We start from the raw sequence: 15,134 nt of genomic DNA, 5'->3' as shown, positions 1-15,134 counted from the left end.
TAGGTAGTATATATCCATCCCAATGTTCCAACTCTATATGTTCGCGTCCTACTCTACTCTTTCTCTATTTCTTCCTTCCATACTCCGCCCCTACAAATTACATACATCCGCGAGTTCGAAAAGTCTCACAGAATGAAACCCCGCGCGTCTCTTGTTAGTACTTTGTCGCTTCTTGCAGCGACAGCCACGGCGAAAACATGCATTAATGCCACGGTGCCCGTTACGATATCTGCCCGTCAAGCAGTATTCGATATCGAGGTTCCAACAACCAATCTTACTACTCCTGATTTCTTCCTCAATGTAACGCAGCAGGGAAGAAACTTCACGGATATAGCTTTGTCGGGATATCAGACGACGACTGGGACTTACAATATCAGTACCATGTATTGTAAACCCGATGCGGATAATTCGAGTAACCCGACGATACAGGTATGCTTTCTTTTTGTTCTTGATGTTCGTCTGATGTATTGTGTATATATCAGATTGGAACGTATGGGAATCCAAAACTAACTCTCCATACAGGTCCTAACCCACGGTATCGGCTTCGATAAAACCTACTGGGACCTCCCCTACAATAACTTCAACTATTCCTACATCGACATGGCCACCACCAACTACTCCTACCACACTCTCTCCTTCGACCGTCTCGGAACCGGTAATTCCTCGCACGGCGAACCCCTCAATGAAATTCAATCCTACATCGAAGTAGCCGCCACCGCGGCCCTCACAACCATGCTCCGCAATGGTACCTTTCCATCCGCAATGAACACATCCTACACCCGAATCGTGCACATTGGTCATTCATTCGGAAGCGCCCAAACATACGCTTTAGCAAACATGTATCCCAACATCACCGACGGAATCGTATTGACTGGATTCACGATGAACAGTTCCTTTCTATCCTTATTTGCCGCGGGCGGAAACTTCCAACAAGCGCAGGAAAATCAACCGTCTCGATTCTTTAATTTTACTGCTAATATAGGGACTACGGATATCTCGTTGTCGTCGCCCGAAGCCGTGCCCGCAGGCTACATGGTTTCATCCAACGCAGCCGCAAACAAATATCTCTTCTTCAAGCCCAACTATTACGATCCATCGATCCTTACCTATGCCGAAAGCACGAAGCAGACCGTTACACAAGGAGAACTTCTTACATTGGGTTCCTTACCTGTGACTAACAATTATGCGGGACCAGTTATGGTCATAGATGGTGATGCGGATTTACCTTACTGTGGATCGGATTGTTTGGCCACTGGAGGGGTTGCGGATTCTTTGGCTGCGATGGTGAAGGATAGTTTTCCGAATGTTGGCGAGAATGATTTCGAGGCTTATATACAGCCTAATACTGGACATGGTATTAATTTGCATTACAATGCGACGGGAGCATATGGAGTTTGGCTGGATTGGTTAGGAGAGAAGGGATTGGCGGGTTCGTAAGAGTTATGGAACGGAAGAAAGATATTGAGAGGAGATAATGAATTTGAGAGGGATGCAAAATTTGAGAGCGTTGTAGTGTAGATGATCGAGATGCCAGGACCAAAGGACTGTTGGAAGTCTTGAGGATAAGAAAGCAGTTTGGGCGTTGAATTCTAGTTAATTAATGAATTACTATCAAGAAAAAATGGCCATTGAGGATGTTTGTGAGTAAATATATTAACTGTAATGTGCAAACCTTCAGTACGTAGCACATGAGGATTATGGATAGAAAGATACATGTATATTTGCACACTCCGCGTTGAATTATTGAATTGAAATAGTAGATATCCATCTCAGCATCAGATCCATTGCTGAATGGCAGTGAAAGCAAGTAACAATGGCGAAAAGAAAAGCAGAGAATTTCCATTCTACTTCGAAGATGTCTACTTGTCTGAGTACTCCGGTCCACACACTGACAGTGTAGGCAAGCTTTTGGCTATCTGTATCAGTGCAATCAGATCGTCAATTCACGAAATACAAGATCGTGTATATCATTCAGACGGTATGTAGATAATGTGATGCCCTTGGCAAAGAATAAACGTGAAGCATAAAAAGAAGAAAAAAGTATAAATCAATGTACCAACTACCTTTCTCCGAGGCTCTTCCAATTCCGCCACCAACTTATCTTCCCCACGCTGTTGTACCCCCATCTTTTCGATGACTTCCTTTTCCTCAACTAGTCTGGAAAAAGCATTCTGATTCCAATCATACCACCTGACTCTCTTCCAACCCCTCTCGAGAATCAAAAGATCCTCACGTCCATGCACATGACCTAATCCAATTTTCAGAACGCACAGGAGATTTCCACTGGGAATTCTCCGACACACATGCAGGGTGGTAACAGCACTACTGTATGTAGCATATCAAATCAAATCGAGAGATCGAATCCAGAAATCAAATCGAGTCAAAAGAAAAGGGAAAGATCACAGAGAATCTCCAGACCAACGGAATCAACAGTCTAAAATCCAAACTATATTCCAAGGAACATTTTAGTTGCTGGGAAAAGGCTTAATGACGCTTGATTAATGGGGGAGCTTGGTACGCGGAATGCCAAGCGTCCTATGTCTAGAACAATGGTGGCTTCACGGGCTTTTCTAGACGGTCCGTTCGTCCCTATCTTAGTTTTCTTTCTGAGCCTGTGAGGTATTGATCTAGGTAGATGTGGTTGAGTATGGAAACCTCGTGGCAAGTGCCGTCGCTAGAAATTTCGATGAGGGGAGTCATGTTAGATGAAGGCTAGAAGAAGAGTTCACCAGTTTGCTGCTCAATTAGATGATTTTTTCCGGTCTAATGATTCGAACGATTGAACAGCGCATCTGTGGTGATGGGGAGGGCAACAGATACCCAGTATCACGCACAAGCAAACATCGCAATAATATCGGCAACTCCGCGCATCAGTTCGAGATTTTTTATTTATTTGTTTGAGTTTGTTTAGGTAACTTGGGTTTGTTCGTCAATTCTACTTGTATGCGAGAGAGAGATAGCGGACGGGAGGAAGTCAGAAGAATTGGAAAAGCTAATAACTTTCTTTCATGCATGATGCATGGAATAGATTTTACGCACAGCACCCCTTCTGAAAAAGGTGACCCCGCGGATGAGATTGTAGAAAGTAGAGAGAGTGGGTGGGTGAAGAAGCGAGGTAATTGCTTGGTATATGGTGTTTATGTTGTGATTGGGCAATATCATTCCTGGGAGCTAAACGGGTGAGATAGGAAGGTGGAGATTTGATGGATGAGTATTCGCTATTGGGTGATGATTGAGTTTTTGCCATCAAGTTGATGTTGGTTCGCGGCGTGGAAGGCTAATTCATTAGTTTGGAGTATGCGTATCGGTGCTTTGTCGATTTTCGGAAGATGGGATATGGGATATGGGATATGGGTGAGGGATGCAGTTTGTTGAGAGAGATATTGGAAGGATTCAAGAAGGGAAATTTGGGACCTACGATATTTCGTAGCTGTTGTCGACGCTCATACCGTACTTTGTGACATAGCTATCTCTTCCCTATCTACTCGGGTCCATATTATCTTCCTGTCTAGTATATGATATGATATGGGTTGTTTGAGTCTGTGCTTTGGGGCATTGCTGATACCCATTATTGTACTCGAGTATTGTGGGCAAAGAAGCTTGTGGTCCATCCAGTGAGACCGTCGTATTGCCGTATTCATGATATTTATACCGACAGATATTGTATAGCCACCATGCTATGCAACGATACGATACGTACACCACGCGTCAAGACCCAAGATGGAGATAAGAAGATAGGAGTGAATCAGGTGTTAGACACGCCATGAGATCTTGTATTGAAGCGATAAGCACCTTATGCAATACAAACTCGATCGGATAGATTTGATGAAGTGTATAGTGGCGAAGGAGCTAACATCATAGAAAGTCCCTGAGAATACTGCATGTGGCTCTGATGCATTCATCCTATCCAGTTCTCTATCTCATCGCTGCTACTGCATCGGAAGTGATACCAAATTCAATATCTTTACCGGAAGCTTGCTTATTTTATGCACCAGGTGTGTAACGCCGAGGCGTACAGAACAACCTTAACAAGCGCATACAACTCTTTTTTTGGTACGAAGTGTGCATACCTACCTACGCATAGATAGGTATATACGGGAAAATCCCTCCTCCACGAGAAAACCATCCTGTTGTCATTTGTCTACACTGCAGAAACAAAACGTTCAATAAACTAGTCGTAGTCGTACTACTTAACTCGTACATACAAGTAGCAGAACAAGTGGAGATGAGGTATTGACACCTTCACCATCACCATCACCATCACCGTGGCGATACTCCTGAACCGTGATCCTATTATCCCGCAGTAAACCCAATAGTTTTATATAATGATTGAAGAAGATCAAATCTCAAGCACTATATCGAAATCAAAGGCTCTTCGCATATCGATTGATCAAACGCAACGAGCGTATCTGATTCCTATCCAAGCTTGTCTAGAATGAAGTTAGTGTTCCGTGCTGTGCAAGGATTTATTAGGGGTAAAAGGTGGTTTTTGGCGGGTCTTGGTGTAACTATTTTGCTGAGAAGAGATTAGTTTTCGGTATCCTAGTATCAAAAATCTAGGAACAGGAAGGGATCAGCTTCTCTAGAGCGAGATTACTTTAGGAAAGTTTGGTGTTTCAATAGACTTGAGAATGGACGAATGAATGGACATCGTGACTGAGTATTGACGGGACTACGAGATGCTGGCTAGAAATTTGGATTAATCTAGTGAACGAGTAATGCCGGCATGAAGGTCTGAGGAGTGGGAACTTGGAAGTTGGTGATTAGATTATGTGGACTTGTAGAACTGATAGATAGACGGGACGGGTAGACTGGGTAGACTGGATCGATTGAATGGATATGAAGATTGTTTGAACTTTTGAAGTGGAGGAATGAGATAGAGTGGCACTGTGGTACTAGCTATGGATCCTAATGGTTGAGCCAAGGTCAGACCAAACCCGACCAGACCAGACCAGACCAGGTTATGAGGAGAAATACCTGTTCATATTCATATTCTTACTGCTTGCTTGCTTGCTTGCTTGCTACTCCGTACATTAGCCTACCTACTCACTGGTACCGTTCTGGCACTTATTATCTTTTCTTTTCCCCAACTGTCCCTAGTCGCTTAGACAATACGTATACGGAGTAGACGCTAACTACCTAGCTACAGTACTAGGTAGTGTAGTCAGTATCTATCGCGCAACCACAAAAAAATACCTTCATGCATATCTAATCCCTCTCCCCTCCTTTTTTATGGCTATTTGACTCGACTCGACTTGACTCTATCCTTTTCATCTTCTTGGATATTCTTAATTTATAACCAATTCGATCCTTATTATAGTAATTGTTCTTGTTGTATGCAAAAGAAAACAAGTATCACTTCGATCCTTAATTGTTTATTTGTTATCGTCCTCCCTCAATCGGATTCACCAAAGTGCTACTACTACTACTACTGTACGATTAGGTTCTGAGCAACACCCGAGAGGAATCATACGCCTAAATCTTCAATCATTCATTCAAATCATCCATCCAACTGAATCATATTTGACAACCAACCTTTTCAAAAGGAATTTAATTGAATCAATTGTCACAGACTCCATACGATAAGAAATTCGAAATCACTTATTGGTCTTGTGTTGGAGAATAAAAGCTTCTTCAAAACAACAATTCGAAGATCTTTCAAAAATAGAAAGTCGGTCGTTCTTACCTCATTTCGAAAAGAGTACGCTAGCACCACGGATTAGAGCTTCTACGAACCTACCTACTATCTAAAGTAACCTTCAAACCACCTTTATCAATCATTCCTCCGTTCGAGCATCGATATACCAATATATCTCGAGCCAAAGAACCTTCTTCAATTAAAAGAAGGGACACCAAGTCAAACACTCATCATGTCCTCTCCTGTCGATGAAAAATCGACTCTTGTCGACACAAACGTTCTTACCATCAATCGACCTACTCCCTCTCGCACACAATCCAATCAATCCGTTCTCAGCACAATCGAAGATGTCGACTCTACCCATTCTTTAAGTCCAACTCACACTCGATACGAGAAAAGCAGTCTGTCCCAAGAGACCTCTCCATTCTCTCCATTCTACAACCCAAACCCTACACGATATTCGCTCGAAGCACAAAAATCCTCGTCGAAGCAGAATATTGCGATGTACGATACAGATGTTGAAGCTTGTCTTACACCACAACAAACAACGAAGAGTGGGACATTGTTGACAAAGGCGAAGACGGGTGCGACGCAGGAATGTACGGTATGGCCTGGTCAACAACAAATGAAGAGGAAGAAGAAGGCTATGAAACAACACAGACTGAGTGCAGGCATCTGCGGTTGCATGGCTAATTTCGATCGAAAGACGAGAATCTGGATTAAGGTCTTGATAGCTTTGGTGGTCGTTGCTCTTGCCGTCGGTGTTGGAGTCGGTGTCTCTAGAGCTGTTGGAGGAGGAGTCTGGAAAAATTCGCAGAGCACGAACACTGCCATTCCCAGCTAATTGGAATGAATTGGCCAATAGATGAGTGTACAAGGTATGTTCGACTCTGCTAAATCGATGCCAATCGATGTCAATCGATGACATATTTGATGCTAATCGTGTCTAGTCATGATCTCCGTCTATACCGGCGTACAGCACATCCTCTGCTACTGCATTCTCGACCCACTATACATAAATACCTCGCAGCGTGAGACTCGCAGATCTCTTGGCCTTTCCAATTCGATTGATCACCCAATCCTATACTAAGTCGCCTTGTACATACACTATCTTCGATGTCGGTCCTTCAATCACATCATCGTTCTTGGGCGTTTGCGGAGCATCTTTTTCTTATTTTCTTATTTCTTTCCTAGCGCAGGGTGAAATAAGCATAAAGCACCAACATTTTTTCAACGTTTTGTTTTTCCGTTACGACATATTGCATATGACATAGCTAAATGATGTGCATACGTTATGTGGTCCATGGCGTGGAGACACTCTTTCTCTTTTCTAATCATCGGTCGTGCCTAAAGTTCGAGGGAGGCAGGGCGATGGAAAATTTGCTCGATTTCTGGTTTCTCTTGCTGTGCATAGATGACACGAGGTGACGATTGTGGTGGTAGTGGTATGGGGATGAGAATGTTCATACATTGCATACATACATATCGTACGTGGATAGATGAGGGCAAAATCTGTATTTGGAGTATTGGAGCGAAATGGATGACTGGATGGGATGGAGGGAAATATGGGAAATGCTAATGATATGACCACCAACTACTCGATGAATCTTTTACATCTTTTGTGACTGTTGAAGTGAAATTGAGTTGAATAATTCCAGTAACTTTGTCTTCAACAAATCGTTCGGGAACGTATAGCACAAATGCAAGAAGCAAGAACAAAGAGAATGAATTAATAAATAAACAAAACTAATCACATCAAAAATACTACAAGAGAAATGGGCACAGCAGCCATTTATCAATCGATATACGAATCTAGATCGGAGATAGAAGGAAGTATCGGCATCTTGGTCAGCCCAGCGCATTCGTATCACACACACCAAGAATCAAGATGCATCTGAGTGGAGTTTTTGAGGTCATTTTTTCTCTTCGAAGCGGAAAATGGAAATTTGGCGGATTTCCGAATCCGAATGGATGGTTGATTGGGTGATTGGGTGGATTATGTAATGCGAGATTGTGTGCATGGATTTGGATTTGGATTTGTGAGGGAGGGGAGGAGAAGGAGAGGGAGAAGGAGAGGGAGAAGGAGGGGAAACTTGGGAGAGAAGTGGTTTTGATTGGGTTGTGGATTTGATAATGGATAATGGATAATGGATAAATGGATAATGGATAATGGATAATGGATAATGGATGGATGGTTGGATGGTTTGGAAGTTGGTGGTTTGTTCTATAGAAATAGAAATAGTAATCGAAATAGTATTGAGTAGGTACTTGATATATTTATTATTTCAAGATAAAGATCATTGTTACTCTTCTAATCCCTCCCTCAATAACCTACATATTTCTAAAGTTCGACATCTAGTACCTCTACTTTCTCCTGTTCCTCCTCCTCAACATCATCTTCTACATCTACGATTTCAGGCTGAAGTTCAAGCTCATACTCAACTTCATCCTCGTCCACGCTCTCCTCTTCGATTTCATACTCAACTTCAAATTCTATCACCTCTTCTTCAATCACCTCCTCTTCAATCACCTCCTCTTCAATCACCTTCTCTTCAATCACCTCCTCTTCAATCACCTCCTCTTCAATCACCTCCTCTTCCTCTCCCACATGTCCCAATCTCCCCTCCAACTGCTCACACTTATCCCATCCCTCAACAATCCAAACCATTCCTCCATCACTTCTCATCTCTCTCCAATCCTCCCTACTAACCCCCATTTGCCACGTTCTCAGAATCCCCTCCTCACACGTTCCTAGTCCTCCATTGATTTCCACATCTCCTCTATTATCCTCACATCCTTCCGCGTGTAGAACCCAGGGCTCCATGATCTCTATTTCCATTTCTTCTTCTTTCTTCTCGTTTTTACCATGGCACTTCTTCTTTCGATTCTTCTTCTTGAGTTCCTCGTCTGCATGGCCCGGGGATTCGAAAATGTGTTTTTGTTCATCCTTCTCAATGCTGTTGATCTCAACAGGGAAATATACCCAGAATCTTTCACTCCCATCACCTCCCGCTCCATCACATCCACACCCAGAACTGAAATCATAAACGTATCCCCAGTCATCAACGATATTTGGATGGAGGGCAACAGGCTCAACAATCCCTTCGCAGAAGCCGGGGAGTTTTGCAGAAGCGTGTGGTTCGAGGGCGCCGGAGGTGTAGGGGGTTAGGAAGGTAGCAGAGTAGGAGAGACATTTTTCGGGTGACGTGAGAGGGGCTTGGGAGGATGGTTGTGCGAGAGCAGAGACGGGAGGGTGAAGAAGGGCGAAGAGAGGAAGGTAGCGGAGGAGGTTGGCTAGGGTGTGCATTTTTGGATAAGACGGAAAATGTGTGTGGATCGCTGTGTATTTTTGGATATTGCTTCTAGAACTAGTAACTTAAAGCAGATAACACAAATGGAAGAAATGGAGCAAAGAAAATTCGGGGAAAGATAGTAAGAAGTCGAGTTTTACCTTCAAACAATCTTCAGCCTTAGCTTTGAAGAAAATGGGGCAGTCAAGGAATGACGCAAATATATGTCTTCATTTACCAACAGATCAGCTGTTTGAAACCTTGCCCTGGAAAGGTCTGCCTTGATCTTCGACTCCAATATGAATCTATACATACAAAATAAAGGCCATTTCAGACCGTCTCAGCCATCGTCCTGCGACCAGAAACGGGCACCACATATACTTATCAATAAGCTATCTACAAAAGACATCAAAATTGTGGCGGGCGACGAAGTTTCACTCGTCCTACAGCTAAGCGCTGGACGTATCTCAGGTCGCTTCATCCCTCGATTGAATGTTTGTTGTGCGCTTAGTTTGATTGGCGCCAACATTACGCATACCTTACAACGTACTGGATCCTTCACTTGAATAGATGCATACTCGATCAGTAAATGTCTTCTTTCTGCAGAATAGGTTAATCCGTGTAGAAGGAATACGCAAGAATCAGAATCGCCTGCGAACACTCGTTCTCAATTAATCGCTTCCCTGCGTCTCCTCCCCTTCCAAATTTCTCTCATGACATCAATCGAGGATTAGAGAAAAGTCGTGCATTGGCTATCGAGACTGGTGTAAGATTACATAATTCGGTAGTGCCATATATATACCTACTACGCTTCATGAAAATAAGACTGTTTCAAGAGAATTCTCAACCGCGTTCAATTGGAGTGTATATGAATATCCGTGTAATTATGACAGGTGATCATGTACGGGTGGATCCATTGTCCAGGCATGATCCGCTCCCAGAATGTACTTTAGATTCTGCATTCTTCAGAATGAAACGAAGGAAAGAAATGAACGCAAGTAAATTGAGTTTCTGTGGATGATCTTGGATATCGTCCTCCACTCTCCACACGATTTAAGAAGACCCTACAGTCTGGTTATGAAATTCACTACTGGAATAGTTATTGAGCATGGCCAGGGTGGAATGAATTGAGACGTTGGATCTCCAACCTCGAGGCATATTCGGAGCACTTGCTTAATGATGGACCTATCTGGCTCTTAATGTCCAATATTCGCGACCGAAAATGAAACGTGCGTCGAAATAATGATATTTGGAAAACAACCACTAGATATGTTGTTTGGATGTCCAGCCGCTAGGTGCAAAAACCATGCGTTGTGAAGAGAACACAAGGGGAATGCGACAAGAATAGACCAAAGTCAACACTTCTTTTGACAAGAGCGAAACAAATTAGGTAAGTGGTATGTGAAGGAAAGTGTAGAAGGGAGTATGAGATTGCCTATAAGTTATCTTCCTATGATCCCTCGGTTCAACCATGAAAAATATCGACTCGTGTTCGTAAAGAAAATGAAGTTTGTCGATGGCAGTAATAAGTGCGAAGAAAAAAGCCAGTGCTTTAGAAATTGAAGATTTCAAGAATCCTGGGACACTGCTGCTGACTCCAGAGCGACTTCATGAGACTGCCATGCCCCGTGATTCACGATTCTTGATTCCTGAATGAAAATGGGAATGCACACAATACAATAAAATGGTGAAGTCGCGCGCTCATTTCTACACGTCATTTTGCCGCCAATTGAGGCTGATACCCACATAGTCATGATGGGGTACCGTGAGCAATACCGTAGCCAAATGGACAAACCGGAAAACATTGGGAGAGGAAGGGGACAAATAACCCCGAGTTTTGATTCTATCCAGAGTTATCATGTATGACCGAACTTATGGCGACGTGATAGGCTAATTCCTATATATAACCTCTGCATAGCTGCCGGGCTTTTGCAATATTCTCCGTTTGGCTGCGGTGCGAAGTGCGAAGTACATACGAGGTACATACGAAGTATGGTGGTATATGCGTGTTAATAAGGAGGTAGGGATGACACAGCCCGAGAACAGCCACCAGAAAACTCGCGATATCGATATCGTTTATTCGTAATCAGCGGCACGCGGCAGGAAGGAGAGAATGTGAAGTCGAGTAGATTAATTCGCATTCCTATTGCAATCGACAAGTGTCAGATTAAGAAATTGTATCCGAGAGGTTTCAGTCACGGCATTCATTACTCGAGCAGAGACCCATGCGAGGTAGGTAATATGGGGGACCCGATTTATATGATGATATAATCTCGATAATCTCCGATTTCCTAAAATACAACCCCTTCCTGGCTACCTGCCTAGTCCTTCGCACATACATCGTACATCGTACACACAAAACCCAGATGAGCGATCCAATTATCTATTCAGCCTCGTACTTGCCGGTTGAATGACCAATGGCATCCCTCGATATTCACCTCGGTAGGACAAGATAAAATTGACAAGGTTTTTGGGTGGCTCGTGTCGTCTTCATCCATTCATTCATCCATCCATTCATTCCCTACCGGTACCTACCTATTTCTGGATTCCAGTCGAAACATTTTTATTCCTTTGACCTTTCTCGTACTCGACCTCCCTACCAATACGACGCTTTAAATAGCAACTCATATTTGGTATTGGTAAGAGGCTTTGCACCGCACTTTTCACACTCGATAGCTATATTTCTCTTCGCCTTCTTGCATTTTGGTGTTTGGTTCGCAGATCTGAAAGAATTGGGCATGATGGATGTGATCCGTCCACGAAGACCACATCACAAGAGTAGAACCGGGTGTCTTCAATGCAAATCAAGAAAGGTCAAGGTACGTATGCTCTTCTTGCTTTCGTTTGGAGCGAACTTATTTCCATATGTCGCAGATCTGCATATATCATTGCTGCACCAATAGAACATCCTAGTCTCTGTCATGAAAAGCTCTCTGGTAGACACAATGTTCTCAATGGGGTTCTCGGCGTTGCACCCACATTACTCATTACACGTTTTTCTCCAATTTTCCCCAAATTAAAAATAATCAGGATTCAGCTGACAAACATATTTAAAAAGTGTGATGAGAAGAAACCATCATGCCAGAAATGTCAAAGTTATGGTTCAGGATCAGAATGCTCTTATTTGCGTACACATCCCATGAAGAGTCTTCATAGTCACGAGATTCAGTGCAGTACGATGATGCGACAAGGCTCAAAGTCAAGATCGCCAGCGTCTGACATCTCATCTTCAAAAGTTGAATTGAGCCCTGGACCAGTTGTTTCGCCTGCTCCATCTCTGCCCGCATCAAATTATTCCTTTTCTATCCTTGATATGGAACTACTTCATTATTACACCATGTATGGCGTTTCAGATTTCGTCGACTTTGCCACTGGCCAAGCACTCTACAGAACAACTGTTGTAGAACTAGCTTTCCAGTTTCCATTTCTTATGCATGAGATTCTTGCGTTGGCCGCCTTGCAATTATCACATGCCCGACCCCTCAAAGCTGCTTACTATCACGGAGCATCAACTGCCCACCTCACTACCGCTCTCCAACAATTCCAATCTGCGATCTCCGATCTCACAGCTGAGAATTTTCAAGCATGTTTCGCGTTCACAACTATCATGTTTACATTTGCCTGGACGTCACAGGATTCCAATCTACCCAACCATTTGTTCTTTGGGCCCGATTGTGCCGAAAATGAAAGTACATTCCCTCACTCCCAATGGTTCAAGCTTTACCGAGGTTCCAATTTTGTGCTCAAAAGTACTTGGGAAAATCTGTCTCGCGGTCCGTTCAAAGTGCTATTTGATCCTTGGATTGGCTTTCAACGAGATTATATCCCACCACTCGACCCAATCGACGATTCCCATGTCTCTTCGCTCGCAAGTGCGTGGTCTAGTACTTCTGCATGCGATCTCGCGCTCGAAGAGCGACAGCACTTGGATAGTGCACTCGATACGTTGAAACGAGTTTTTGGACTCATGAGAGCCCCTAATGCACCTTCACCCCTAAGCGTGGTTATGAGTTGGTTTTCTTCAATCACCGATGAGATGGAGGCGATGCTGACTAGGAGAGTGAAAGAAGCGTTATTACTCGTGGCGTATTATTGTGTGTGTATACATCGTGTATCACATGTATCGTGGATGAGTGGGAAGGGGAAGAATTTGTTGCAGACTACTTTAGATGAGTTGGGGCCTGGATGGGAGCGATGGACGGCGTGGCCTATAGAAGTCGTTTTGGGGAGGGAATGGAGGGGTGGGAAGACGATGAGTGTGGATTTTATTAGTGGTGCATCATGAGGAGTTTTTGGAATTACGTGCATGCATTTGAGGATTGGCGTTGGAGATACCAGTTGGAAGGCTTTTATTGCATTAATCAGGCGTACTTTGGTAAATCAGCGGGGATGCATGGGTGTGACTACTTAAGTGTTGATTGGATAGTTTGTGTTTATATCGAATAATACCCCCCATACTTGCTCAAGAACCCATGGTGTACTCCTCAAACCTTCCTTATTAACGCCACTAGAATAAATATGGAGAATTCCAATGCCGATAAAACCAATAACTCTCGCTGCAATCACTACAATATGATCATGATATACCGAAGCTGCGATAGCAACCTTCGCTCTACTTCTTACTTCGCGACCTTCAAATAATACTCATGTGTCCTCCTTCCCTTCCTCAAGTAGCAGCTTCCTTGACCTCACCCACCTTTTGTGGCGGCTCATCAATAAAACTCGGCACCTCATCCACCATAAAACTCGGTGTCCCCTCCGCCATGCCCCCCAAACCCTCTAACTCCGCCTCTTCTCCCAGCGCCTCCAACTCCGCATCTAGCTCCGCCTCATCCACCTCCTCCGGCAAATCATAACTCCTACTAATACTCTCCTGAATCTCATTTCCCACCTCCATCAAATCCGCCATCTCATCCTGCATCCTCTCAATCTTATTGATATCAATCTTGCCATATTGTTTTTTCAGCGCCGCATTCGTCGACTTGAGCGTCGACACGGTCGTCATGACGTTTTGCAGATTATCTTGCATCATGGCTGCGCTTTCCATGTTGTAGGATTGCTGCTGCAGTTGGTCGCGCTGGCCTTCGTACATTTTGCGGCGTTGCAGAACTTTGAGAGCTTTTTGCTTGATGGCGGTTTTGCCGGGGCCGTCGCGCATCTTGGAGAGCTTGGTTTGGTAGGAGGTGAGTTCGGCGTTTATGGAGGCCAGCTTGACGTCGAGGGAGGAGATGCGTTCGTCGACCTAGAGGAGGGGAGGTTAGTCGGGGTATGGTATGGAGGTTGTGCGTGAGGGGAGAGGGAAAGGTAAATGTACATTTGAAATCGCAGAACTGAGGGTTGGTTTGGGGGTTGAGGACTTTGCGCCGAATAATCTATTCATCTTGATGGTATGATGAGAACGTGTTGAAGATTTTCAAATTTGTGTTTTGCAATGAATATTGTGCCGGAATTAGATTTCTCAATTATGAATTATGATTGAATTAAGTAGGTAGTCTTGAAGGTCCAGGCTGCTGTAGTGTGATGATTGATTTGCTTGTTCGGAAACATGCTGGTTATTCGTCATTGGCATCAAATCTTACCCGGGGTTTGTCTCGGTTAATTGGCCATTTATCTGTATCGGGTCATCACGTGACGTTTAGCTGGGATTCAATCTCATCATTCATATCTTTTCAATCTTTCCATCATTTCCCTATCAGACATATGCAAGACACGTTGTCAGTTGGTTACTTGGGGTGAATAGAGTAGAAGGAAGGTGTACTATATAGCCATCTATAAGAAGTGGGAAGTTATATGGATGGTGAGATATATACACATAGGTACCTAGGGCTACTCCATACACCTGTACCCAGCATTCACCAGAGATCACACACACATGAGTGAGGGGCTTGAATCAACAACCTACTCCCTACCCAGGTCGCTATTGGTTCTCCCTATCTCATCTCTTCTAAAATGAGTCGGACTTCTTGGTGATCATAGCAGAAAGGTCCCTGATACCACACCACACCACCTAATTTCAAAAGGCTCGAGCAAGGCAGAAAAGTAATCACATCAACTTGTACCCACTCAACTTTCCCTATCTTCCCAAACTGCAACGAACTTTGACGCCCAGAATTGGAAAATTGATCAAGTAAGAAAAAGACAAGACCACAAAGAGACCCAAACCACTTTGATGAACCCCACCATCGACCTGCCTTGCCTCCTTGCCC

At 43.7% G+C, this 15,134-nt stretch overlaps 5 protein-coding genes across 5 annotated transcripts; 3 read left to right on the top strand and 2 right to left on the bottom strand.

Moving 5' to 3' along the window:
* Positions 1-132: 132 nt before the first annotated feature.
* EAF02_002869 (uncharacterized protein) lies at positions 133-1,437 on the top strand (the record flags this gene model as incomplete). Its single annotated transcript, XM_038898917.1, has 2 exons — positions 133-429; positions 523-1,437. The coding sequence occupies 2 exons, from the start codon at positions 133-135 to the stop codon at positions 1,435-1,437; spliced, it is 1,212 nt and encodes a 403-aa protein (XP_038761205.1).
* A 4,433-nt stretch (positions 1,438-5,870) lies between these two features.
* On the top strand, positions 5,871-6,482 carry EAF02_002868 (uncharacterized protein; the record flags this gene model as incomplete). Its single annotated transcript, XM_038898916.1, has 1 exon — positions 5,871-6,482. One exon carries the CDS (start codon positions 5,871-5,873, stop codon positions 6,480-6,482), a length of 612 nt encoding a protein of 203 aa, XP_038761204.1.
* A 1,497-nt stretch (positions 6,483-7,979) lies between these two features.
* On the bottom strand, positions 7,980-8,945 carry EAF02_002867 (uncharacterized protein; the record flags this gene model as incomplete). Its single annotated transcript, XM_038898915.1, has 1 exon — positions 7,980-8,945. The coding sequence occupies one exon, from the start codon at positions 8,943-8,945 to the stop codon at positions 7,980-7,982; it is 966 nt and encodes a 321-aa protein (XP_038761203.1).
* Positions 8,946-11,669: 2,724 nt separating this feature from the next.
* Positions 11,670-13,213, top strand: EAF02_002866 (uncharacterized protein; the record flags this gene model as incomplete). The annotated part of the gene is made up of 2 exons (XM_038898914.1): positions 11,670-11,747; positions 11,987-13,213. The coding sequence occupies 2 exons, from the start codon at positions 11,670-11,672 to the stop codon at positions 13,211-13,213; spliced, it is 1,305 nt and encodes a 434-aa protein (XP_038761202.1).
* A 381-nt stretch (positions 13,214-13,594) lies between these two features.
* On the bottom strand, positions 13,595-14,308 carry EAF02_002865 (uncharacterized protein; the record flags this gene model as incomplete). The annotated part of the gene is made up of 2 exons (XM_038898913.1): positions 13,595-14,170; positions 14,243-14,308. The coding sequence occupies 2 exons, from the start codon at positions 14,306-14,308 to the stop codon at positions 13,595-13,597; spliced, it is 642 nt and encodes a 213-aa protein (XP_038761201.1).
* Positions 14,309-15,134: the final 826 nt, after the last annotated feature.

This window comes from Botrytis sinoallii (assembly GCF_014898435.1).
Source record: "Botrytis sinoallii strain Bc 23 chromosome Unknown BSIN_004, whole genome shotgun sequence".
Lineage (NCBI taxonomy): Eukaryota > Fungi > Ascomycota > Leotiomycetes > Helotiales > Sclerotiniaceae > Botrytis > Botrytis sinoallii.
The sequence above is the reverse complement of the archived record's forward strand: the minus strand, read 5'-3'. Positions and strand labels throughout refer to the sequence as shown.